General features: G+C 48.5%; 1 protein-coding gene across 1 annotated transcript in view; it reads left to right on the top strand.

Annotated features, from left to right (window-relative positions):
* The window catches only part of pclob (piccolo presynaptic cytomatrix protein b), a gene marked incomplete at both ends in the record, with an annotated part of 71,965 nt that overhangs the window by 16,179 nt on the left and 28,175 nt on the right, over nt 1–27,611 (top strand). Inside the window, 11 exons of the mRNA XM_084453214.1 lie at nt 842–1,705; nt 3,472–4,074; nt 5,443–5,958; nt 6,209–6,304; nt 6,704–7,267; nt 17,610–18,449; nt 18,603–21,001; nt 21,523–21,602; nt 22,270–23,174; nt 23,502–25,524; nt 25,919–27,540. Coding sequence (XP_084309340.1) covers nt 842–1,705; nt 3,472–4,074; nt 5,443–5,958; nt 6,209–6,304; nt 6,704–7,267; nt 17,610–18,449; nt 18,603–21,001; nt 21,523–21,602; nt 22,270–23,174; nt 23,502–25,524; nt 25,919–27,540 — 10,512 coding nt within the window. The remainder of the gene's footprint in view (nt 1–841; nt 1,706–3,471; nt 4,075–5,442; nt 5,959–6,208; nt 6,305–6,703; nt 7,268–17,609; nt 18,450–18,602; nt 21,002–21,522; nt 21,603–22,269; nt 23,175–23,501; nt 25,525–25,918; nt 27,541–27,611) is intronic.

A 27,611-nucleotide genomic window follows, 5' to 3' on the forward strand; every position in this document is an offset into this window, starting at 1 on the left:
GCGCAGATGAATGAATGAGGTGACTAATTATTTATAAATAACATAAAACATTATAAAACGAAATAAAAACAAACAATAGGCCTACAGGCGCAGAATAAAATAGCTTGCAGCAACAGTACAAGAAAATATTTTAAAAAGGATGATGACCTATGATGATTGCTTATGATAGACCTGTGCATAGTTTACGGTGTGGATTAAGGGCATACGGGAATAGGACTAATGTTTCTTGTAAAATAATCAACAAGGCTACACTACAGCACACATCACCAAGGCTAATATTGTTGGCGATAAGGCCACCACAACCCTAGACTTGTTGATTAGGTTATACCTTACAAGAAATACTGTAGGCCTGAGTCTTAATAGGCTAACACCCCCGGAACGGTGAACGGAACGTTATTTTTCGTTCTTAACCGGTTCAGGAACGCTATGTTGGTGGCGGAACACGAGAACGGAAACGTTAAATATGCTGGTTCTGCTCGGAGCGAACCGATTGAAAAATAATTTCGTTTTTAAGCCCTGGCTAGAAATACTTGAAAAGAATGCATACAACATTACAGTTGTTTTGGCAAGTTTACCTGCTGATCTTTAAGAAAAAATCTTAGCCTTGTCTGAATTTTTTTTTTTGTCAAAATGATCAAAACAGCAAACTACTTTTGCGTAAAAAAAAAATACCAGAAAAAAAATAAAATAAAAGCAAATATATCCGATATATTTTCGCTAACAAGTATTGAAATGTAATTGAGGGTAATACTTTGACCTCATCATTTAATTTAGTCAGAGTTCATTATTCTTATATGAGCCAATTCCAGTCTGCTAACATTACATGACTGTATCATTTCAGTTGCAGGAGTGGCTGTGTCTTACCTGCCAGATGCAGCGAGCTGTTGGAGGAATGGAGCCCCCTGGACCCCCCATGATGAAACCCCAGCCTTCACCTAGTAAAGCCTCCAACCCCGCAACACCCCAAAAGAAGGAGACCATGACACCAGGCGCCCCTCAGATAAAGCAGTCTAGTCAAGCAGCACAGCCACCCAAAGCCGAGGCAGCTAAAGCTCCAGAGACTCAGAAACAGGCCAGCCCAGCCCCTGGTCAGAAAACACCACAGGAGAACCGGAGAACATCAGGGCCTCTGAAACCCCCAGACCAGACCAGCCAACCAGAGCGTAGGCAGAGTATTGCTACACAGCAGGAGTCAGGGGGCTTCTTTGGCTTTGGTGGTACTAAATCTCAGCCAGCTGCAGCAAAGCCTGCAGAGTCGGTTTCTGGGAAGATGTTTGGCTTTGGCTCCTCCATCTTCAGTTCTGCCTCCACTTTGATCACGTCAGCTGTTCAGGATGAGTCCCGCACCACACCACCAGCTTCCCCCAAGATGTCTGCAGCAGCCCAGGCCTCTCCCAAGATGTCTCCTGCAAAGGAGACCAAACCACCTGCTGCTCAGAGAGCAGAGCAGAAGAAACCAGAGAAACCCCAGCAGGCCAAGGCTCCTCCATCAGTACAGGCCAAAGTGGACAAACCCCCATCAGAGCTTCAAAAGGCAGCAGCAGCCTCTCAAGCAGCTCCCAATTCAGGCCAGTCCACCTGTCCACTCTGCAAGGTGGGAATCAACGTGGGCTCCAAGAATCCTCCCAACTACAACACTTGCACAGAATGCAAGAACACAGTCTGCAACAATTGCGGATTTAACTCCATGCCTCATGAAACAGAGGTAAGTCAAATTGAATATGAATACATTAAAGGTTCATCTATCCATAGTGCATACTGAAAAAATGCTTACTACTGTAATGCATATCATGATTTCTTCACTTGCTAAAAACAGTATTTCGTTCAGTGTCATATATTTTTTCACCAAAGTTATACTGCTCAAAAAAATTAAGGGAACACTGTATCATCACATCCAGCCCTCGAGTTAATGATTTTTGTTTCCATTTACCGTCCTTGCGTCTTTTTGTTCTCAGCAAATTACAGAATGTACAATTTTTAACTTTAATATTTCGTTAATCGTGATCCGCGATGATGATTGATGATTTAAGTGCTCCCTTAATTTGTTGAGCTGTATACAGTACATACTGTTTTTTGTTTTTCTTTAATTGATAACAGCTTAAAAAAATATTTTCAATTTGTGCATTCTTGCATACAAAAAATTCCAGAGCCCATTTTTCTCAGGTATATTTGACTACTAAGATGAAACTGATGTTTGCACCTGTTTTCCTTAAGGTAAAGGAGTGGCTGTGTCTTACCTGCCAGATGCAGAGAGCTGTTGGAGGAATAGAGCCCCCAGGACCACCCATGAAGCCCTCACCTAAAATGTCTACACCTGCTGCCATTCCTATGGAGAAAGACATGCCCTTGCCAAAAACGGAAGGCACTACAGCAACTCCACTAAAGCAGACTCCATTACCAGCCTCTTCAAAAATGGAAACAAACATTACCCCTGAAAAGCAAGATGAACAAACCAAGGAAGCCCCAGCTACTGCTCCACCCCCAACCAAGGAAGCCCTGGTTCCTGCCGTACCACTAACCAAGGAGACCCCAACCCCTGACTCACACGTTGCCAAGGAAGTCCCAGTTCCTGCCTCATCTCTTATCAAGGAGGAGGCCCCAGATCCAGCCTCACCTCTCACCAAGGTTGAGACCCCAGATCCAGCCTCACCTCTCACCAAGGTTGAGACCCCAGATCCAGCCTCACCTCTCACCAAGGATGAGACCCCAGATCCAGCCTCAGCTCTTAGCAAGGATGATGCCCCAGTTCCTGCCTCACCTCTCACCAAGGAGGAGGCCCCAGTTACTGCCTCACCTCTCACCAAGGAGGAGGCCCCAGATCCAGCCTCACCTCTCACCAAGGAGGAGGCCCCAGATCCAGCCTCACCTCTCACAAAGGAGGACGCCCCAGTTCCTACCTCACCTCTCACCAAGGAGGATGCCCTGGAGCCTGCTAAACCTCTCACCCTTACAGAGGAATCACCGACTCCTGCTTTACCCATTACCACAGAGCCTCCACCTCCTCTCCCACCCCTAAAAGAACAGGATCCTACACCTCAAGGCTCATCTAAAATAAAAGTATCCCTAATACCAGGCTCAGGCAAAGATAGTTTTGTACCACCAGAAGTTCAACAGAAGGAAGACACAACTTCAACTGCAACACAGAGTAAAGAGAATCAATCACCTACTGTATTGCAAAGTATGAATGTCCCAACTCTAGCTTCACCCAAATCAAAAGAGAACTCTGAAACAAACATCCTGCAGAAGAAAATCACCTCTGCTGAGATCATTAATGAAAATAAGAAACCTACAGATGTTCTGAAATCAGCAGACCCACCTGACATGGCTACAACCAAACAACCTGATGCTACTCAACCTCTGAAGCAACCAGAAATCCAAAAGCCCAGCCAGCAGCAGCCTGTTACTAAACCTCCACAGGTTCATCCCCAACAAAATCCAAAACTCGACCCCAAACCTGTTTCTCCTAAACAGGAGCCTGGGAATCCTCAACAACAGCCCCCAAAAGCTGGACCCTCTCCTGCCAAGGCTGCACCACCTCAGGTCCAGCCTCCCAAACAGGAGTCAGGGGGCTTCTTTGGCTTTGGGGGTGCTAAATCTCAACCGGCCGCAACAAAGCCTGCAGAGTCAGTGTCTGGGAAGATGTTTGGCTTTGGCTCCTCCATCTTCAGTTCTGCCTCCACTTTGATCACGTCAGCTGTTCAGGATGAGTCCCGTTCCACACCACCAGGTTCCCCCAAGATGTCTGCAGCAGCCCAGGCCTCTCCCAAGATTTCACCTGCAAAGGAGACCAAACCACCTGCTGCTCAGAGAGCAGAGGAGAAGAAACCAGAGCAACCCAAGCAGGCCAAGGCTCCTCTATCAGTACAGGCCAAAGTGGACAAACCCCCATCAGAGCCTCGTAAGGCAGCAGCAGCTTCCCAAGTAGCTCCCAAATCAGGCCAGTCTACCTGTCCACTCTGTAAGGTGGGACTCAACGTGGGCTCCAAGGATCCTCCCAACTACAACACTTGTACCCAATGCAAAAGCACTGTCTGCAACCAATGTGGATTTAACCCCATGCCTCATGAAACAGAGGTAAGTGAACAAGATTGGTCCTTTAAAAAGAAAAAATATGGGAAGTATGTTGGAGCAGTACTCATGCCAATCTTGTTTTTTAAATATTTTGTGAAAATGTTTGAACATACTTTCATAGCAACCAATATTTTGGGGATTTGATAAAATATCATGTTCACAATATAGCTTAATGCTCAATCAATACAGTTTTTAACACATTTGGTCATATGCTTTTATGAGGTTTTAGTTTAAAAGCTATACATGACATTACATTACAGACATTGAGCAGACAATTTTATCCAAAGCAACTTACAATAATTGCATTTAACATAGGAAGTCAGTGTACTACTACTCACCAGAACTCACAAGTGTACCTCCCGTCTAAATAAGTAACTAAGACCATTATCTAGTGCTAAAGGCAAAGTGCAAGAGTAGCAAACTAAAAATACAATAGGTGCTTAAGAGGAAGGATCCTGCTAATACTTCTTGAAGAGGTGAGTTTTGAGCCTGCGGTGAAAGATGGCCAGTGAATCTCCTTTCCTGACATCAGTGGGCAGTTCATTCCACCACTGCATGGCCAGGACAGAAAAGATCTGAGACTGTGTCGATTAACCACAGGGGCCTCGGAGTGATGGGGCAACCAATCTCCCTGAGGTAGCAGAGCGTAGTGGTCGGGACTCGGGGGTGTTCCTTTCATTGCCCTGTAGGCTAGTACTGTACCAGCGTTTTAAACTGGATCTGAGCTGCTACAAGGAGCCAATGTAGAAAACGGAGAAGGGAAGTTTTGTGGGTGAACTTGGAGTGGTTGAACATCAGGCGAGTGGTAGCTTTCAATAGTCACCTTTGTCATCAAAATGGAGTGACCTTCAGTTTTTGATGACCAAGTTCTTTCATTTTAGATATGATTGATGTTAAATATCTACAGTATAAAAAAAAACTAAATAATATTATTTTCTTTAGGTGACGGAGTGGCTGTGTCTTACCTGTCAAATGCAGAGAGCACTAGGAGGAATGGAGCCTCCAGGGCCCCCCACGATGAATCCCCAGCCATCACCCAGCAAAGTATCTGCACCCCAAAAGGACGTTGTTACTCCTCCTGCTGCACCTCAGAAGGAGACACCAACATCAGTTGGTCTCCAGAAGGAGGTCCTACCAACACAGGTCTCCCCTTCTGTGGCATTCCAGCCAGACCATAAGCTCATGGAAAAATCTACTCCAAATACTGCCAAACAAAATATGAATCCTCCTATACAAACTGAACAGCCGAGGACCCCACAACAAGGGCAGTCTCAGCAGCCTCCTGGAGGGGCACCAAAAGCAGAACCTGGAAAGCCTCAACAACAGCCTCCCAAAGTGGGACCCTCTCCTGCCAAGGCTGTGTCACCACAGGCCCAGCCTCCCAAACAAGAATCAGGTGGCTTCTTTGGCTTTGGTGGTGTTAAATCTCAACCTGCCACTGCAAAGCCTGCAGAGTCAGTTACTGGCAAGATGTTTGGCTTTGGCTCCTCCATCTTCAGTTCTGCTTCCACTTTGATCACCTCAGCTGTTCAGGACGAATCCCGCCCCACACCACCAGGTTCCCCCAAGATGTCTGCAGCAGCCCAGGCCTCTCCCAAGATGTCACCTGCAAAGGAGACCAACCCACCTGCTGCTCAAAGAGCAGAGAAGAAACCAGAGCAAACCAAGCAGGCCAAGGCTCCTCCATCAGTACAGGCCAAAGTGGACAAACCTTCATCAGAGCCTCCAAAGGAAGCAGCTCCTAAATCAGGCCAGTCCACCTGTCCACTCTGCAAGGTTGGACTCAATGTGGGCTCCAAGGACCCTTCAAACTACAACACTTGTACCCAATGCAAGAACACTGTTTGCAACAAATGTGGATTTAACCCAAAACCCCATGAAACAGAGGTAAGTTAAAATAACACTACCTGAGCCAAATGCAGTGCTTGATAGGGACCTTCGCTTAATAAAAATTGTATTCCTGTCATTCTGGACAACTATTGGCTGTTCCTTTTCACACATGGAATTTATCTTTTGAACTCTGTCCTAACTTTTGCAGCTGAGGCTCAATATGAGTGTAACAGTACTTAGGATACACTGGCAACATTTCACTCCCCAGTGCTTTTTTTCCTACTCTAATATTGTCAATGTGTTTCAGGTGAAGGAGTGGTTGTGTCTCACCTGCCAGATGCAGAGAGCTCTGGGTGCAATGGAGTCCCCAGAACCCTCCATGATGAAATCACAGCCCAGCAAAGTCTCCACACTTGCTGCGTCACAGAAGGAGACCCTGACACCTGCTCTTGCCCAAAAGGAGAATACCCAAGAACCTACAACAGTCAAAATAGAGGTTCCTTCTTCAGCTCCAGACCAGAAGGAAACACCTATTTTAGCTGGAACCCAAGCTCCAGGTGCAGCCACAGCACCAGGCTCCCTCAAAAAGATCCCTCTAGCTGTGGCTTCCACAGAGGTACCTGCCACTGGTCAGAAACCAGAGGACAAACCAGCTCCACCGTCAACCAAGCCCAGTGGGCATACTACACCTTCACCACTGTCTGCAAAGGAGAACCCCAGCCACCAACAGCCTGCAAAACCACCACAAGTTCAGCCCCAACAAGCTCAAAAAACAGAACTAAAGACAATTCCTCCCAAACAGGGTATCCAGCAAGAGTCCCCCAAAGCTGGATCCTCTCCTGCCAAGGCTGCACCACCTCAGGTCCAGCCTCCCAAACAGGGGTCAGGGGGCTTCTTTGGCTTTGGGGGTGCTAAATCTCAGCCTGCTGCTACAAAACCTCCAGAGTCAGTTACTGGCAAGATGTTTGGCTTTGGCTCCTCCATCTTCAGTTCTGCCTCCACTTTGATCACCTCAGCTGTTCAGGATGAGGCCCGCACCACACCACCAGCTTCACCCAAGATGTCTCCTGCAAAGGAGACCAAACCACCTACTGCTCAGAGAGCAGAGGAGAAGAAACCAGAGCAACCCCAGCAGGCCAAGGCTCCTCCATCAGTACAGGCCAAAGTGGACAAACCCCCATCAGAGCCTCCAAAGGTAGCAGCAGCTTCCCAAGCAGCTCGCAAATCAGGCCAGTCTACCTGTCCACTCTGCAAGGTGGGACTCAACGTGGGCTCCAAGGACCCTCCCAACTACAACACCTGCACAGAATGCAAGAGCACTGTCTGCAACCAATGTGGATTTAACCCCATGCCCCAGAATGAGAAGGTATGTTTTTAAACCACGATCATCAATCTCTTCTTAATGTGTACACTATGTGTGCTTTTGGCCTTTCAATATCTCTTTGACATGTACTGGTTCAGCTTTGAATACTGCTATACGCTCTCAGGTTATGTATATTTCCCAGGGCTTGGTTTTCTTTCAGATTGTGCAAGCATTTTCACATGTGATGGGTAGGGTAGATATTTTAGGTGAAGTAGTATTGCAGTCTGTCTACTGTACATATCTGCTGCGATGACGAAGCTGGATGGCTGTATTCTTCTCCATCCCTTGTGTCCAGGTGATACATTTCCTCCTCCCTCCCTCTACTCGTACTGGTTCACTGTAGGGCAGGAGAAGTGATTGCAGAAGCTGATGACTGATAATAACAGGTCATGGCTTCCTGCTCGGACAGCTCACAGTTCATCCTGCTGCTAGAGGAGGGGGGGGGGGGGGGGGGAAGCATGTGCTGCCTCTCCGCCTTGTGAAGCTCCTTACGTCCACCATGGCAGCCCAGTGTCCACCCTGTTTTTCTGGTTTCTCTGAGGTAATCGTTTGATCCATGTGGGTAGATTGCCAATAAAAACATTAGCAGCCAGCAGGGACCTAGTGATAAAGTAGTCTCGGAATGCTAAGTGATTGGCTTCGGCCCTAGCCAACAGTGTGTCTCTAAAAAAGCGACCTGACCTGAGACTATGTTATGAAGTTCATTCTTCCCCGATGAAAGCATTTAGAGATTCACATATCCCACTTCAATTATTCCAGTGTCTTCACACTGTTGTTTTGAAAGTGTCAACGTTGAAAGTGAAAGTGGGAAGAGATGGATTCCATAGCATGAAAACATCACAGGTGAGGGACGGTTGCCTGTGGAATGGCTGCATGCTGGAGATACGGAGGGAGAGATGGTCTGGAGATCGGCCCAGGGTGAGCATTAGCACTTTAAAGTGCAAAGGCGTCTGTGTATCCACTATGAAAAGTACAGATATTTAGAGGACTTCAAATAAGTTTAAAAACATTCTCCTAATGCACTGTGCGTGGCGCCGGACTCTCTTGTGAACGTCCCTTCGATGGCGACGCTTGAGCGAATGTGACATTACATAACGGCCCGTGCAAGGCTTGCCCTGGTGATCCAGCTGCAACGCAACTGTATTAAAGTGATTGAGGGGTTGTGCAACAGCATTAGTGAGATGGGATCTGCCGGTGCGTGCGCTGCTGGCTGGTTGTGAGGCCGAGGACTCTCCAGCTCCCCCGTGAGAGGTGGTACAGCCCCGTTGTGATATGCCAATAAACTGACGTGAGCTGGATTAAAACCAACACAACACGGTGCTGCACAGCTCAGCTCTGTACAGAATAGTACAGCAGCACACGTTACCCAGCAGGCCATCTGCTCCCATCACAGATCAGTGGTTTTCTCTACTCGCACAGCCCCTCCCCTTTTCTCCGTCTACGTTGCTCGCAGCATCGCACGTGTGTGTTGGCTTTCTGTCACGCTCTCACTGGTGCAGGTTAAGTGCTGTTAGGCTGGGTGCTCTCGCTTTTTCCATTGACCTTATTGAGTTAACTCAGTAAGTCTTGGAAAGCGAACTCCTATTTCGGGGAATCAAGCATTGCAGCCTTTTTCAGATGTTGTTTCCCTTGTGTGTGATCAACATTGCATATCATTGAAGAACGTTGTCAAATGTCAGCTTTCTAGACTGAATACCGAGCAGTATTGCGGTTCGGTAGTTCCTCTGTTCCCCATATTGTAGTCAAATCATTCCGATATTTTAATCTTTTCAGATCAGAGGAACTGCACAAATCTGATGTCATTGTTTACAAAGAGGCCTACAGCATACAGTATGGGTACCAAATTAATAATGTGTCATTTTGGAACTCCGTTAGTCATATAACTGGAGGCTTTAGCAAAAGGTCATCTTCTGATGCTAATGCCTTTATAAAGAGATGCTCTGCTTAGTCCCCCCAAAAGGCTGAACCAAAAATATCATATGATTAAAATGGAAAGCATTTTCTCAAAGAATTTGTAAATTGATATGTCATTTGTAGAATATTGCTGATTTGAATAAACGTGGTTGCATTCCAGTTCATGAATGCTTAGTAACTATTTGGCTCTGATCATGTGTTGTAGGCCAGGTTCTGTGTTTCTGTCTTTGTGTCGGCCACGCTGTTCTCTCTGGGGAGAAAGTAGCCTGCTCCCTGGTGACTTAGCTGTGATGCTGAGGTTAGAGGGACAGATTTACAGAATGCCTCAGCCTAGCACGGCGTTATTGAGAAATAATGCCCGCTGTGATGAGGCTCTTACGTAATTGACACTCGTCGTGTCTTTCATGGAGAGCATGGAGTCTAGGGCTGGGGGATGGGGATTGTGTGTGTGTGTGTGTGTGTGTGTGTGTGTGTGTGTGTGTGTGTGTGTGTGTGCGTGCATGTGTGTTTGTGTGCGTGCATGTGTGTGTGCATGTGTGTGTGTGTGTGTGTGTGTGTGTGTGCATGTGTGTGTGTGTGTGTGTGTGTCACTTAAAGCGAGCCTGTCTGAAGGCTGACCGGAGCAGAAATAGCCTGGCCTTCACACTGAAGGATGGTAGAAGAACAGCAGTGTGATCATCTGCTGGGGCAGCTGGCCTTGCTCAGAGTCACAGTTGACAGTGATTGTTGTACCGTAGTTGGGCTTTCTCTCATTCATTCTTCTAAAAAAACTGCCTTTATTTATCCATTCCAGATACGTGAAGTAGAGAGGCAAGGGGGCTCTTGAAGGGGTCAAGTGCCAGCAGCATCTGTCCATTGGTCTCTCCCTCCTTCCCTCCCTCCCTCCTTCCCCCCCTCCTTCCCTCCCTCCTTCCCACTCCAGCTGATCTTATCAGAAGCCAGCAAGTGGCTGTTTTCTGTTATCTAGGGCGCACATCGTGGCACAGCCACGTTTTCTGGCTGTGTAGTGAAAGGTTTCCATTGTTGTCTGGTAGCTACTTTGCTCTTAGGACTGTAATGAAGAGAGTTTGTGGAATACTGCTGCCATCTCATTAGTAAATGGGTCCTTTTTCTTTTCAGTTGGCAGTTTTAATTTCAGTAGTAATTTTATCAAGTGTTTTTGAATTGAAGTGGTCCTGCAGCCAGTGGTAGTGCATGTCAATACTGTACCTTAGCCAAGTATTGAAGTCAGCCATCTTACTTACCCTCTGAATGACCTTGAGAACTTTCTGACAAGCTTGCCAAAACTTCCATCTGCCATGAGAAATTGAGTCTTCGCACAGCTCATAATCTTTGACCCACAGGCCCAGGCAATCATACTGCAGCCCCCATGTTTGTTGACATGCAGGCTGTGCCTAGCTGTGGTAATTATCCCTGGTCCCCCCATCCCCCCGTTCCCTGCCTGGCCTCTTCTCAGCCAGGGATGTGCTCAGCTGTAGGCTCCGGCCAGCCGCATGGCTGCTGGCACTGTGATAAGGAGAGACCCCTTGGTGAACATAGTGACAGTGGTAAAAATAGTCTCTCTGAAGTGAGAGCAGACCAAACACAGCGCACCTGGCTCTCTCCTCTGTCTCCCTCCTCTCCACTCCTTGTGTCCTTTTAAGGCTGATTCTCATTCTCCTTCTGTCTTGTCGCTGTCCTGCGCCATGTCTGTTTTAGACAAGGTGGTGCATCTCAATGTAATAATTGGGAAGGTCAAATAATAATTTGACCATATTACGTATGGGAAAATATGCGTGAATAGGTCAAACGTGTTTCCCATGTCACTGTGCTCTTCAGCTTCTGTGACAGAATCTCTGTGTTTTTAGAGCAGCTTGAGTGCATTCTGTTATGGCCTTTTTCCCTCGAGCTGCAAAAATCGGTTCAAAACATGAGAGTGGTGTCGGGTGCTATTTTGAAGGTGGGCTTGGCTGTCAGTCCAAGGAGAGGGAATAGAATCTCCCCCATGAGGTTTAGCATATGGATTTTGATTTGCACTGCTATTCTCTCCCTCCATCTCCTATCGCTTTCTATCTCTCTCTGTCTCTTCTACCCTGCCCCCATCCCTCTCTTTTCTCCGTTTACAAAGTTCGTAGATATGCCATATCTCAGATGGAGAAAGCTTGTGGCCTCTGCCCCCTCGTGTGTAGAATGAAGCACTCCTGCTTATTACGGATTAGTGGGTCAACATGCTCCATTAACAGAGGGTCGTATTTATGACCAGTGCTGCTCTGCTCTGCTCTGCTCTGCTCTGCGCTGCTCTGCTCTGATCTGCGGGGGCTGTTGAAAGCCAAGTATATTATCTAGCTACAGCTGTTGCCAAAGGGGTCTGCCAGGAAATCAATATGGAACCAGGCAGCTCCAACCTCCATAAGAATAGAGGAGCATCGACAGCCCTGAAATACTGGTGTCGGCTACAACCCAGTGTCCGTCTCTTCAATCCCCCCCCGATGATATCTGCAAATCTCAACTCCTTGGTACACACAATGCCAGGGTAATGAGAGAAGGTATTGGCGTTGCTTTCTTAATGTTGAAAAATGTGAGAGGGTAGGACACAGCAGTTTGATGTATGAACAGGCACTTTCATTTCACATTTGATTTACAGTAGCCCATTTGCTGAGTAGCACACCTGTGACATTGATGCTGTCGCTGAGGCGGAACAAGATTGATTCCACTAGCCGTTGAACCAGTGACACCCTGCGGATTGTCACATGCTGTAGGACACGCATAAAATAACAAATACCATGTTTTTGGATGATTGATGAGCTACCGTGAGTTCTGAGTTTTTCTCCGCATGGAATATCAACGATATTTTCCTGTTTTCTCTGATCTTCTTCAATTTTCAGATTGAATCAAGTGGAATGGATGATTTAGTGTAGAGCTCAGCAGATCCTCCCCCAGTGCTGGCACGCCTGTGTGTGTGTGTGTGTGTGTGTGTGTGTGTGTGTGTGTGTGTGTGTGTGTGTGTGTGTGTGTGTGTGTGTGTGTGTGTGTGCGTGCGTGCGTGTGTGTGTGCCAGCGTAGCTTCCTGGGGGCTGTCATTGGGAAGGGCTAATCTAGCTTAGAGGCTAATCACACCGAACGCCTGCTCCCACGGCTCTCGGCCCCTGGCTCCGACCCCTGGCTCCCACCCTCTCCCCAAGCAAACACATTTAATTAAAGGAAAGGATGATGGCAGGCGTCCAGAGCCCAGGACTCTGTCACATAGTCCCCACACATCCCTGGGTCCACTGGGTCTCTGCTTAGGGACAAAACAGTAGGCTTACACAGTGTGCCTAGTCTCTATCCTCTGTTAGATGGGCTAACATTGTGTGCCTAGTCTCTATCCTCTGTTAGATAGGCTAACATGGTGTGCCTAGTCTCTGGGTTATTTTCTTTGTGCCAGGTGAGGTGGAGAGACTGTTGTTTGAGGAGCATTGTGTGCCAATATTAAGATGTTGTTTACAGACCCACATTAGTTTCAGCTTAGCTAATTCTTGGAAAACAAGTTTCCATAAAATGTTTAACTCCCATGCTCCGGTAATCACACTTCCCAGCTGCTATTCATTTGGATTATCAACACAAAGAAGGTCCATTAGCCATATGCTGTGGCTTGGACTGGGGCCAGGGGAGCACTGCCAGGCAGGTCCACATTCAGTCAGGGAGAGAGGAGAGAAAAGAGAGAGGAGGGAGGAGAGGAGAGAGGGAGCAGGGTACTGTAGAGGTGCTCAGGATCTTACAGCTCTGGCCCAGCCATCTGGGAACCGGGTTGTTTCATACTTTTACCTCATTTCCTCTACAACGTCTGGTTCACTGGGTCAAATTAACCATGCGTTTGGGTTAATAAAGGTGAAAAACATGAGTGACAATGACCCAGCAGTAGTGTAAATATTCAATCCACTGCTGAGTCAAATTAACCATGCGTATGGGTTAATAAACGTAACTCAACGTGCTGGGTCAATCACTGAGCCCATCAGTTTGACCCAGCACTGGGTAGGAGCTATAGTTAACCAGCACTGGGTCACAGAAATGACCCAAATTGGGTAACGGATGAAATATACTGGAAAAATAAATGAAACCACACACTCAAGCGCTCAATGAATTTCTGCCAAGTCAGGGTACAGAGACACGGAAGCTGGATGTAGAAAAAAATATATCAAAATGTCAGTCTTTAATGAGTTATGTAAATGAGGCAGTAATGTTGTTCATGCACAGCAAAGGACATTTCAGTCAATCAAAGATGTAATTATTTTTTTATAGTTCACCTTGAAATGAATCGTGTTGTTTGAAAAATGGTGAATGTAATTGAATATGGGGGGATGACACTCTAATGATCAGCTTGACAAGTATTTTGGGGATTTAGATTTTCAAGGAACCATGAATGATCCCATTCAATCTAGTTGCATAGCCCTATATTGTATAGCGACTAAAGCTTAATTTATACTCATTGGACAAGTGTTGTACGACAAATGTCTGTCGACAGAAAAAAATGTTGACCGACATTTAGCATTTATACTTCAGCGAAGTGTCTGATCACCTCCCTGGTAACTTGCAGACGTGTGGCTGATTGATCCATGGCAACGAACGTGCCTTCTATATAGCTCTCCAATCACAGCTTTGCGACGAAAGTGACGGCGTCTGCGACATTAGAAAGTTTGGTGGGTGCGAGACACCCCTGTCTGACACAAAAAAGTGTCGACAGTGACATCACTTCTGTCTGTCAACACTTTCAATAGCATCGTACGACAAAGTATAAATTGGCCTTAAGAAAGTGCTTTTGTCCAACATCAGTTTTGAAAGAATCCGCTTTAACACAGACACAACATGACAGCACATTATGTGCTGCTACACACAAGTGAATATGTTTATATTCTGTTATTTAGAAAAAGAGAAGAAAGCACAGACTCAAGCCTTCGATGCTGGGTTATTTATTTAGCCGTTTCGTCAAGACTTTGATGTTGTCTGAATAAATCACCCACCATTGAGAGCTTGAGTTTGCAGTTTCATTTCTTTTTTCTAGTATATTCCATCCGTTACCAGCACCTCTCAGAGACTACGGTGTGCCTTTTCTCCTTTTTCCTCAACCTTTATTCTGTTATTTCCTGAAGCCTACAGACAAATAACCATATGTCACATTTACATTTACTGGTGTGTTTACTGGTGTTTTTACTGGTTGTCTTTTTGGCAATCTCAGTGTCTTCTGACGTTTACATCAGAAGAGGGATAAATGCATTAGGGCTGCACAATTAATCGGGAATTAATCGTGATTATGACCTCTGCGATTAACTAATCGCAAAAGGCCGCAGACAATGTGATTAAAAATTTTGCTTTGAATTGAGTGTGCTAGGACTACATGGACGAATCACGGGTGCTTATGCTGTCTGACGAATCACATGCGTTCCTCCTGAGTGCGCTGTGCGCAGCAATTTCAGTACCTGCAGCCGTGAGTAGTGAAAAAATTAGCGAAAACGAGGTCAGTGAGTTAGTAGCAAGAAATGGATCAACGTCCATGATTTGGGAGCATTTTGGTTATTATATATTAATATTATATATTAAATATGAATCACAATTATTAATCGCAATTAGCATTTTGAAGCAAATAATCGCAATGATTATCTTTTGTCATAATCGTGCAGCCCTAAAATGCATTTCATTACATAGAAGACATTGTATACTTTCAAGTGATGTATTCACACAAAATATGATTAGGATAGTCTGTACATCTGCTACTGATCAAGCTCTCTCAAAAAAATCAAAACGGACATTATATGGTTATTCGTCTATAGGCCTCAGTTGTTAACATGCAGCCAGCCAGTCTAGATACCTGTAAGCCCACCATCCATTGATGAGGGCATTGTGCCAGCGAATGAGGTGATCAGAGAACCAGGAAGTATTTGAGCATCTGATTACCAATGATTCACCTGATTGGTCCCACCGGTGACATGGCTGGGCTGATTAGCATATGTATGAGACAGGAGCAGCGTCCCCTTTCGCTGTGATTATATCCTCAGAGCGTGAAAGAGGAGGAAGCATCCTTTTGAGAGGATATCCAAACTGAAAGACTGATCTTTTTAACAAGTCACAAGCTCTTATTTTTTACAGATTCACACCAAAGGCTGTGTGATTTTTAATGCAAAGCTCTCAGAGTATGCTGATGCTGAATAGAGCGTGTTGGCTTTATCTATCTCAGTAATCCTTTGAAATAGAGCAGACATGTTACTGTCTTGTGATGCCTCCTCACCCCACAGGCGCTGGCCTTCCAGGGCTGGTTGGGATCAGCCATCCACTCCAATGAGAGACTCTTATTTATGCTCCGATAGGTTTCGACTCACGTGACTCCAACACGTTCATCGACCTCAGAATAATCATTTTTTTGCGGTGAATTATGTGAAACTGTGTAATCAATGAAGTGCATGGATGAAGACAATATGAGCAATGTGCCTAGGGCACTCTTTCTACCATTAACTTTACCATGCAAAAAGAGAGACTATTTGATTGCTGACTGAACAGGAGTTGGGGAATTCTGCTCAATAACACTGCTCTAATGGGTTGAATTAGTATTGAGTGGTCCTCTGTGTCACACAATGCAAGTAAAAAAAGAATCATGGGCTTCCTAGTATTGCTGTTAAATAGCTAGCTATAATATTGTTTGGTGGTCCAAGCACAGCTCAACGCTGAAAGTCATGCATTAATTGACCTACTGTAAGAGTGTCTTATTGTGTGGCAGCATTGCTGCCTTCAGCCTGAGGTCAGAGAGGCCTTTTCGGCCTTTCACAAAAGCAGCTAATGGATCTGCTGCTATCATAATTAACTCTGCCAGAGCACTGGAGTGTGGTGTTGGGCTCGCCCAGTGAGGGAACATACTTTCAGGTCTGAAAGTATTTAATCCCACTGTCAACTTGGCCCAGCGGTGGTTATGGAGCAGCTGTGATAGAGGTTACATGGGGACACCCAAAGCGCAGACAGATTCAGAGTCCATTTTGGCTTCACTAGACCTGAATGTCCTGATGCCTTTTGCCAGTTTTGAAAGCAGATGCTGAGATGTTTTCCTTAGACCTTGACTGGTTGGGTAAAGTGTAGGTATTTTAGTCTTATTTCTGCAAACAGACACGGGATCCCTACCACAGGGAAATCCCTGGATTGGGATTGCAGGGCTAAGCCTGGACATGACAGAGGGTAGGCTACACCACTGGCTAAAGCTCTAGTCAGCACATGTGCCCATGAAATAGTATGTATTTACATCACTGGGCTGAGTTTCCCAGAGGCATCATAGCGCTACGTTCATCGTAGCGCTATGATGAACGCCATAGCTTACGATGAACATAGCGCTACGATGCCTCTGGGAAACTCAGCACTGCTCTGAACCAGCACTAATCTACTACGGAGAGAGGGTATGTGTGCGCGTGCGTGCGTCCGTGCGTGTGCATGAGTCGGCATGTGTGAGTGCACATGATTGCATCTTAACATGCAAATTCAATGTTTATGTTTTGTTATGTAGGCTATGGACACATTGATGTGAGAACGTGCTCATGAGTATCCACAGAAGTGTGAACTATGGACGGATCCGTGTGTAGGCTGTATGTGTGCCTCAAGCATTTGCATCTCTGACACTTGCGTTGATTGAAAGTGAAAGGAGTGGGGATCCATTTGGGACGTAATCTCCGCCTCTGCCCCATGTGTCTCAGAGGCTCTTCCTGCCTCTGCCTCTGCAGAGGCGCAATGCTGTGAATCTGACTGCTCCGCTAGGAGACTCCTGGCAGACGAAAAGGCTTTTCACAGAATGGCCCGACATTAAATGGAACTGAAATATTATGCTCCTACAGAATGCTTTAGTGTAAACAGCAGTACGGGTTACCTTTAAGATGTGATTTTGTTCTTTTGCAAGGTAAGCTATTTATTGTGCTACCTGACGATGATAACATGTGCAGTGGTCTAGTAGTTTGAGCTTTTCATTACCCTAGGGGCTGGAGAATTCCTTTTAGAAGATAAGACTGTCTGCTGGGTTTTTCTAGTGTATAATATAATTCTTTTTTAAAGCCCATTTGAGCATTTAAGATTGTTGTATGCATGGATTTGTTTTTGTGTTCCAGTTCTTTTGTCTTTGACTACTGCATTATTTGACTGACTGAGTATCTGTCCTGGTTCCAAGAGTGACAGACAGTAGGGTTTTATTAGTCCCAGACAGAGCGACATAAGTATGTCTCCCAAACTGGATCTGCAAACTGTATGTGCAGTCAACTGCCCGCATAATCCTCATATGACCTCATGAACAGCCAAATACTAAAGCTATACTGTACAACTGCACTTATGAGTGCGTATGAAAATTATCTCAATTATCTCTATAATATTGTTATTTTGAAAACGTTCAGTCTCCTTTTTTTATGTTTCTCGGCTTTTTAGTTGTAACCACTTGTATGGGTTTGTGTGTTTACAGAAGGAATGGCTGTGTCTGAACTGCCAGACACAGAGGGCGCTATCTGGACAGCTGGGAGAGATGGGAAAGATGTCCCAGCCCACACTTACACCCACCCAGCCCACACTTGCTGTTGCCAAGGCAGAGGTCCAGCCTACACCTGCTGTTGCCAAGGCAAAGGTCCAGCCTACACCTGCTGTTGCCAAGGCAGAGGTCCAGCTGACACCTGCTGTTGCCAAGGCAGAGGTCCAGCCTACACCTGCGGCCTCCAAGGCAAAGGTCGAGTCCATACCTTTACCAGGCAAGACAGAGACCAAGCCAACACCTTCAGCAACACCAGCCTCTGTACTAAATGTAACAGAACCAGCAAAGGTTGAAGACCCCAGAGTGGTGGCAGAGGTCAAGACAGAGGTTGTAAAGATGGAGCCAACTGTAACAGAGGTTACTAAAGCTGTGACAGCCAAAGCTGAACCGACTACATCCGAACCACCCAAGACTGAGACTCAACCAGCAGCTGCTGCAGTCTCTGCCCCTATAGCAGAGGCCAAGGCTGCACTCAGTCCTACCACCACAGTAAAGGCTACTGCTGCAGTCACTCCAGCCACAGTGCCAGAGCCTCCCCATCCTGCCCCAGCCACAGTGGCAGCCCCTGATGACATCACCGTGGTGGAAGACAATCCTGAAACTAAAGTCCAAATGGCAGAGCCAACAACGCCAGAGGAGAAGAAGTTTGAAGAGCCACCAAAACAGCAGGGGCCACAGCCAATGACAGCACAAGAGAGGATAACTCCAAAGACAGCCCAACCGCCGACTACATCAGCCGATTCTTGCACGGAAGTGGCTGCTCCCTTGGTTGTGAAGGTAAGTCCAGTAGCCCAACCAATACTCACAGAAAAGGCAACTTTTCAGACAAGTTTCTGTGTAGTATTAAAACAGTATTTTCATAAGTATCATTCATACTTTAATGAGCAAAATCTGAGTACCACATGTTTATATGTTGTTTCTCATTTTTAGGAGAATGAAATCCAAAAGATGCCCATCGCTGTGAAAGACTCTCTCCCAGCGGACCAGCTGATAGTGGAAGCGGTGTCTAGTCCAGCCAGCTCCAGTCTAGAACTGGAACAAATAAAGCTTGAAGACCACATTGATAACGAACACGATCAACCGGAGATCTTACCCATATCACAGGGCTCTTACACCTCTGAGGAGGAACTGAAGAAAGTACAGGAGGTCAGCTATGCGTCTGTACAGGACAAGACGTCTGACTCAGCCATGCCTACCAAGGAGAAGGGTCCAGTGGAGAGGAAGCGTCTGAGTTATCATTCCATGGAAGAGAGCAGTGGGAGCGAGCTTACCCCCTCTCCTTCACCTCAGATCCAGAGGAGGAGACTGAAAGTGAGCCCTACCTCGTCTAGCAGTGAGGACTTTAAAGTCGATAGCCCTGGCTCTGAATCTGTGGATGATGAAGAGTTTATTCGCAGGCAGATCATGGGCATGACAGGAGCCGAGGATGAGATGTCTCTCTCAGAGGAAGAGAACGAGGAGAAAGAGGAGGAGGTAGCCAAGGAGGCTGAGCTGGATAATGTTTCAGAGACAGCCAAGCCTCTGCCCATGAACGGTGGCACTGACAGTGCAGACAGCCCAGCCAGACGGCCCTCTCTTCCGAAGACTGAAGTTCCAACCGCTGAGGAGAGACTAGAAACTGAGACTGTCACTGTCTACAAGAAAGCCATGCCAATGACGAGACGCAGACAGAGCAGCGACGAAGGGGACGTGGAGGTGGAGAGCATCACAGAGTCATTGGAGGACAGGTCCAAAGGCGAAGGGTCATCCAGTGTCCAGGCGTCCAGCTTCACCCCAGGAACCTCCCCCACCTCTGCATCCTCCCTGGAAGAGGACAGTGACAGCAGCCCCAGCCACCGGAAGACCAGAGGGGAGGGCAAACCACACCGCAAGGCCAAGCACAGGCAGCCGGGTCAGGCTCTGCCCACCATTGAGGACTCCTCTGAGGAGGAGGAGATGAGAGAGGAGGAGGAGCTCCTCAGGGAGCAGGAGAAACAGAGGGATGGCGACCAGCATCAGGGAAAGAGGAGCTCCAAGAAGTCCAAGAGAGACAAGGAGGAACTCCGGGCTCAGAGAAGACGAGACCACCCTCTCACCTCCCCCAGTAACCTGTCTCCAATCGAGGATGCATCCCCCACAGAGGAGCTGAGACAGGCTAAGGAGATGGAGGAGCTACACAGGACATCAGGCTCTGATTACTCCCCCAGCATGGAGTCAGAATCAGATGGCTTCGAGTCTGAGAGAGAGGCCAAGCTAGCTGTGCAGAAAGGACCTAAGCTGCCCACAACAGTGAAACCATCTCCACATGATGCAGCAGCTGTTGGGAAGCCACTGAGGAGTGCAGATGAGGCATATGAGCAGCTTATTCAGGCTAAGGCTCTCAGAGGAGACTTTGAGGCAGATCCTGATATAGAACCACTATATGAAGGCATGCCAATAGAGGACTACCTCTACAATACCTTAGTGGAAGAACCTGAAGTTAAAGACATCATATCTCCTAAAGAAGAGTCCACTGCGGATGCCACTGCCGAACCAGTCAAGAGACTTCGGTCTCCAGAGGAGGTGTATGAGGAGATGATGAAGAAGAAGAAAGAGCTAATGCTGATAGAACAGGAGTTCCAGCAGGCACAGCATGCGATCATGGACACCCTTTCTCCAGAGTCTGCAGAAACTTGCTATGTGACCATCTCCACAGCTGAGGCAGAGGACCAGAACACCCCGCCAGGCGAGGTGCAGGTGAGGAAAAAGAAACGTCCTGCCCCACCACGGCCTTCTGAGCCTCCCAAACGTCCTGAGGTGGTCGTTGTACCAGAGCGTGAATGTACGGCCGCTCCCAGGCCGATAATTCCTCAGGATCCCGCCCTCAGAAGGTCACTGTTCCCTATACCAGACCTTAAGATCACCCAGTGTTCCTCTGCGGAGGACGAGGATGATAGTCTGGTGGAGGAGTACGGCATTGGCGTGTCCTCTGACATTACACCCAGTGATGAATCCGAGACCAAAGAGCAGGCGGATACTACACCAGTCTCCGAGGCTACCCCACCCTCTGAGCCAGAGATAGAACCTATCAGTGTGGTGTGCGAGGTTCCGCAGGCTAAACCTTCTCCAGCTACAATTCTAGTCTCAGAGACGACCACCACACCATCCCTAGTATCACAGGGATCACCTCCTACCTCTCCAGCAACCCCAGACTCAAGCTTAGCCTCCAATGCTACATCATCATCTTCATTCCAGGCTCACACTCCTCTGTCCTCAGACTCAACTCCACTCTCCCCTCCAACACCAGAGTCTGCTAAAGCACCAGCTCAGCCACCGGCTGATATGTCTCCTCCTTCGATTGCTCCCATAGTGTTGGTTCTTCCAACTCAGACCACAGCCCCTCCTTTAGCTCATGGTTCTGCAGTTATTGTCATAATACCAGATGTAGTGTCAGATCCAGCCCAGCCACCCACCACAGCCTCAGTTTCAGCAGAGATCCCAGCTCCTCTAGCCCCAACTCTGTCTACAGCCCCTGCCGCGGTGGTGGCTCAAATGCCAGAGCTGGTCTCCTCTCTGTCTCAGATTACTGCCCAAGGCCCAGCTCCCATGGAGATTTCTGCACCAAGTCCAACACCTACTGTAGTCTCAGCTGCACTTACAATAGCACCACCTGCGGCTCCAGTCATAGCACCGTCTCCAGTCCGGGTTTCAGCTCCAGCCCAGGCAGGAGCCTCTGTCCCAAGCCCATCTCCTGCTCCATTCATAGTCCAAATGCCAGACATGGTCTCAACCACATTCCCTATCTCAGACCAAACTCCTCTCCCAGTGTCAGTTCTTCCGACTGCCACAGTCCAGGCCACAGTGGTGCCCTCTGTCCCTGTACAATCTGCAGTCCCATCCCCATATCCAGTAATGGTCCCAGTCCCAGTACAGTCAGCGCAGGTGCCACCCTCAGCTCCAGCGTCAACAACAGTAATCAAGAAAAAAATCCCACCTCCCCCTCCACCTCGGTCTACATCAGTATTACTGTCCCAGACCACCACAGAGCCATCAGCTGTCCAGGCTATCCACAATGTCTCCCCTATCATGATGACCACTTTAGCTATGGGAACGGCTCCTTCTGGCCAGCCCATGCAGTCTGTGGTGGTGGACATCCAGCCCAGTATGGAGGTGGATAGTGCATTTGTACCACATGTGGTGACCCCAACAAGACAGGGACATGTAGTCATCATAGTACCCAGTGTGGAAAACACACCAATACTTGGCCAGGCTACCCAAGATATAGTGGCAGTGGCCACCACCTCTCCTTTGGTTGAAGCCAGTCGGGCCGCAGCAGGTCCTATGGTTGTCAGTGTGTCTCCTTTCCCTTCGGCTCCTGCTTTTCCTGCAGCTTCCACAACAGACACACATCCAGTTCCTTCTGTGGTATCACCAGTGCCAGTGGTTGCCTCTGGTGCACCAGTCTCCCCTAAGCCCATGGGTGTAAGCAGAGCTCCAGCATCGGACAGAGTAGATATACCTATATCAGAGACTCCCCCACCTCCTCCCCCGCTTCCACCTGCCACCTTACCCAAGCCAGCTGCTCATCCTAAAATGGCCTCTGTGCCTATTTCACCCTCAGTTACAGTCTCAACTGTAGTAACAACTGTGCAGGCTACTGTCATGACCACAGGCTCCAGCCTGGCAGCCAAGCATTCTGCTCCTCCTCCCGTACCCCCCAAGCCTGTGTCCATCCCTGCTGGCCTAGTATTCAGCCACAGACCAGGGGAGAGTGTCAGACCTCCAGAGGCTCCTAAAGCTGGCGTAGTCCAGGCAGTGAAGGCCCATACACTGCCCAGGACCAGAGAACCTCCCAATGCCCTGTCACTGAGTCTGACCACACCAGTGGAGTCTAAGCTAAGTACAACGTCCCCCAAGTCTCCTTTGTCTCCAAGGTATGCTAAATGTCTGGAGACGTATGTGGTGATAACACTGCCCTCAGAGCCAGGCACGCCAACAGAGGCTACAACAGTCCAGGCACCCATCAGGAGAGGGTCCATTTCATCTACAAAGCAGGCAGGACCAGTGGTAAAGACTACCCCCTCAGAGCAGAGGACTCCCACAGAGGCATTCTCCGCCCAAGCGTTTGTCAGGAGAGCATCCCTGCCTTCTGTGCGGCAACCACCCCCCTCAGCTTTAATCATGACAGCAGCAGTAGCACCCTCACAGGGAATTACTAATCAGGCCATGGAAAGGAGAACTTCCATACCACCAGCAGTGCAGCAGCCAGCAGCCATGGCTGAGGTGGTGACAGTGTCATCACAACAGGAGATGCCTATCCAGGCCTACACTGTCTCTGCTCCAATCAAGAAACCATATGTACCGCCTGTGGCACAGACAACTCAACTAGTGTCAGAGGTCATTACCATGCCACCAGAGGTCCCTGTACAACCAGTGTCTTTTGCTGTCCAAGCCACTGCCAGAAGACCCTCAATACCGTCTGCTGTTCAGCAACCGCCATTAGTGTCTGAAGTCATAGCCATACCACCAAAGCCAGATGTTGCTGTAGAAGCAACACCTCCCCAGGTTGCTGTGAGAAGGCCGTCAATACCATATGCTGTGCAGCAGCCACAGGCAGTGTCTGAGGTTATAGCCATACCACCAGAGCAAGATGTTTCTGTGGATGTTCCAATTGTCCAGTTTGCTGCAAGAAGGCCTTCAATACCATATGTTGTCCAGCAACCACATCCTGTGGCTGAGATCATAGCAATGCCACCAGAGCCTGTGGTCCCTGTTGAAGCACCAATTACTCAAGTCACTATAGCTTCTGTACCCTATGTGATCCAGCCTCCGCATGCCATGGCTGAGGTTGTGACTTTCTCAGCAGAACAGGATATGCCTACAGAGATCATCACAACTGGGGCCATTATCAGAAGACCACCAGTTCCTGCAGTGCTTCCACAACAACAAATAGCTGAAGTAACACCAATGCCAGTACAGCAGCATGTACCTTTAGAAATGTATACTACCCAGGTATATAGAGAAGCTATACCTTCAGTCATGCAGCAATCCCCATCACTGATGGAGGTGATAGCAACACAACCAGAATTTGAGATGCCAACAGAGGTGGTAACAACAGAAGGTCTCCCTAGAAGAGCATCTATTGCATCAGCAGTGTTCCAGCCGCAAGCCATGGCTGAAGTAATGACAATACCACCAGAGTATGAGACACCTATGGAGGTCATAACTACTGACACTACCACCACTAGGAGAACAACTATATCTTCTCTAGTTCAGCCTCCACACACAGTGGCTGAAGTATTTACCTACCCTGTAGGGTATGAAACACCATCAGAAATTGTTACAGCTGAGACCATTGCCACCACAAGGAGGGCATCGATAACCATGCAACAGCCACTAACCAAGGCTCAGGTGGTGTCCATGTCGGCAGAGCATGAGGTGCCTACAGAGGCGTACGTTACCCACATGCCCTACAGAGGAGAGTCTGTTCCCTCATCAGTGCAGCCACCACTGCCAATGTCTGAGGTGTTGACCTACTCATCAGAGAATGAACTCCCTCTAGAAGGAATAACTACTGAGGCCTACACCAGGAGAATGTCAGTGCCGACTATCCAGGATATTCCTCAGTCTGCACCAGTGGTACCAGTCACCATCACCAAGTTCCACCAGGAGTCCATTGAGAGCCAGGAGATCCGGAGGCCAGAGAAGGTGGTCTCCAGTATGAGCCACATGTACTCCTCCTCCATCTCCGCCTCAGGCCAGCCTCCTGACAGTCTGCCCAGTGTGGTCACCCAGGTGTTCACCACCGAGGTCCAGAGGACCACTGTGTCCGTGGTGCATGAGATGTTCCCCCAGGTCCCCGCCCCCAATATTGCTAGCGTTGCCGTCACCATCCAACCAGACATAGCTAAGGCCCATACCCTGCCAAAACAGAATGACAAGATGATCTACCCTGGCGATGTCATCGATTTACGCACCATGAAGGCTAGTGTGAGGATGACAGACTCTGGGATGGACCTAACAGCCTCAGAGTACGGTCGGCAGTCATTCTCCAGTGAATCCAGTGGGCGACACACCACAGCGGTGCAGCCAGAGATAGTCAACCTGAGTGCAGAGCTCACCCCTGCTACCACTCTGTCTGTTGTCACTGACAGCATCACTATAGTCACCTGCATGGCCACCGTTGCCTCCTATAGCAAAGATCAAGCAGAGAAGCCTCTGGACCTGCAGGGACATGTCACCTCCTTGCCTCTCCCTCTCACTACCTACAAACCATTTGAGCCTCTAGCCCAGATATTGTACAGGCCCGTGAATACTCAGCCCATAGTGATCCCAGTGGCAGCCGTGGTCCCTGAGACTGACACAGAGATCCCCATAAATCTGACCTATGGAGCCATCACCTCCACAGCAGCTAGCAGGCAGCCATTGGCCATGCCCTCTGCAGCTGTCACCAATGGAGGGCCTGTCCCTCTGGAGGCCACAGGAGCCATGGATCTGTCCTCCTCCAGACCCCTCAGGGCCATGGTGGCTCTCTCTGGCACCAGCCCAGGGGTGGTGACGACTGTGGTGGAGGACGACGGGACGCCTGTGGACTTGACGGCCGGGAGGAGGAGTGTCTGCTGTGATGTAATCTATAAGCTACCATTCACAGGGAGCTGCAGGACACAGTCCCCAGTTAGCACCCAGCCTGACAACCGCTTTGGCTACCGAGATGACCACTACCAATATGACAATGTCTACAGCATCAAAGGCCTGAATGGGATCAAAGCCTCCATGTCCGAGACCAACCTGGCTGAGGCAGGACGATTCCCCTACGAGCCCAAAAACGGATATGACTATCCCAACGAAGCTGGTGACAGGGCCATAGACCTGACCGCTGCTAATTTGTCTGCGGGTGAGTACAATAAAGGAAGTACAGTGTGCTTGCATGGCATTGTGTCATTTGAATCTTCATACAGTGTATTCTCTTCTGTATATTATAATTATTTCATATAATCAAAATATGATTTACCCTTCTCTAGTTCGAATTTGCATGTTACATTTTTTTGTGATGTATTATTGTTTTATGTTAATTTCTTCCTTTCTTTTTTGTTTGTTTCAGATGCATGCATTTGCCTGCGTGTTATGCCTCAATATTTTGGCTTCGCCTCATGCTAGATGAAATGAAGATAGTTGCATGCTTAGTGATTTTCTCTCCTGAATCCAAAGTGCATGCACCTTTACTTTATACATTTTGGATGAGCACTATTCATGGCCTAAAACCTACATTTCTGGACCCATCATGACAGGTGAAGCTCTAGACTACACAAGCAAGGCTGCTGGAACCTTCACAGGGATGACAACTGATCCATATTCCCAGGTTCCAGCTGCTGGCTTTGGTGTCAGTAGTCTTCTTAGATCCTCAGATGGCATAGTTTACTCCTCTGTAGCAGCGCCTGTCCCATCTACGTATGCCGTAACCACTCAGCCAGGCTCCATCTTCAGTACCACCTTGCCACCTTCGACTACTCACCAGAGCCAGCTAGGTCCGCACCCCTACAGCTTCATCCCCACCACAGACCCAGGTCACATCATCGGCCTGGACACGGGCCTGTCTAAGGCGTTCCTGCCCACAGCCCTGGCTGACATCATCACTGGATACCCTGACATGTACTCAGACACCACCTTGGAGGCCATAGCAGCCTCGCTGGATGCCCTGGCCTCGTCCCCTCTCTTCCCTGGGCTGGATGACAGCAAGATGGCCCAGTACCAGATGGAGAGGGAGTTCCTGGAGCTGGAGAAGCTCAAGCAGCTGTGCCTGGCCGAGGAACTGGAGTGGGAGAGGCAGGAGATCCAGCGCTATCGAGAGCAGGAGCAGCTGATGGTGCAGCGGGAGCTGGAGGAGCTGCAGGCTTTGAAACAACAGCTCCTCATGCAGCAGGAGGAGGAGCACCAAGCCCACCTGGTGGCACAGCAGGAGACCTACGCCCAGCAGAGGGAGCAGCTCGATCAGATCCAGCATCTCCAGCTACAGCTACAGCGCCAGCTAGAGGAACACTATGGAACTACAGGTACCACCAGCAACCTGCTGGAGGCCCAATACGCAGGAGTAGGGGATAACGGCCAGTACTGGCCTGTCAGGGATGAATCTACACCCACGTCTACAGCTGCCCAGCTAGAGGTAGGTGGTCAGAAAGAGGACCAGCTCACCAAAATGCTCCCAGCAGAGTCTAAGCAGGGAGATCAGGGCACAGGGGTGGCTGGGAAAAAGGTAGTGGACAGCGGGGTACAGACCGACGATGAAGACTCAGACAAGCATTATGTAGGGAGGAAGAGGAGGAACAACAAGAGGAGCATCGACAGCAGCGTGCAGACAGACGATGAGGACCAGGACGAGTGGGACACGCCCATAAGGGCTCGACGCCGCTCGCGCAAGCACAGCAGCGACGGAAAACACAGCTCCAAGGTAGCCAGCATCGCCATTCAGACAGTGGCGGAGATCTCGGTCCAGACAGACCACTCGGGCACCATCAAACGGCCCAACGTCCAGATGGACACCAAGGTGGAGATCGTCAAGCACATCTCGGCCCCAGAGAACTCCCAGAGAGGGGGTAGCCTGAGCTGCCAGACAGACACAGACAAGAGGAACCACATGCCCATAGAGGTGGGCTACAGTGCCCAACTGAAAGCTGACCTTCCCCCCAAAATACTCTACTCCTCTGTGTCGCCCCTGTCCCCCAGCAAGTCCATGGAGTTTGGCAGGGAGGATAAGCGTGTGGGGGGTCAGCGAATGCTGACCGCTGATCCCTCCAGGTATTCCTCCAGCCCCAGGATGCTGAAGTCAGGACAGAAGTCCCTGTCAGACCCCAAGTCCCTCAGCCCAACCACAGAGGACAGGATGGGAGCCTACCACTACTCAGACACCTACTCTGTAAGTGACTATGGAAATTATACTGCTCAGATGAAATAGTTTAAAAGTAGGCCAGCATAGGATTTTATGTT

The sequence above is a fragment of the Borostomias antarcticus genome (assembly GCF_949987555.1).
Source record: "Borostomias antarcticus genome assembly, chromosome: 18".
In the NCBI taxonomy this organism is placed as follows: domain Eukaryota; kingdom Metazoa; phylum Chordata; class Actinopteri; order Stomiiformes; family Stomiidae; genus Borostomias; species Borostomias antarcticus.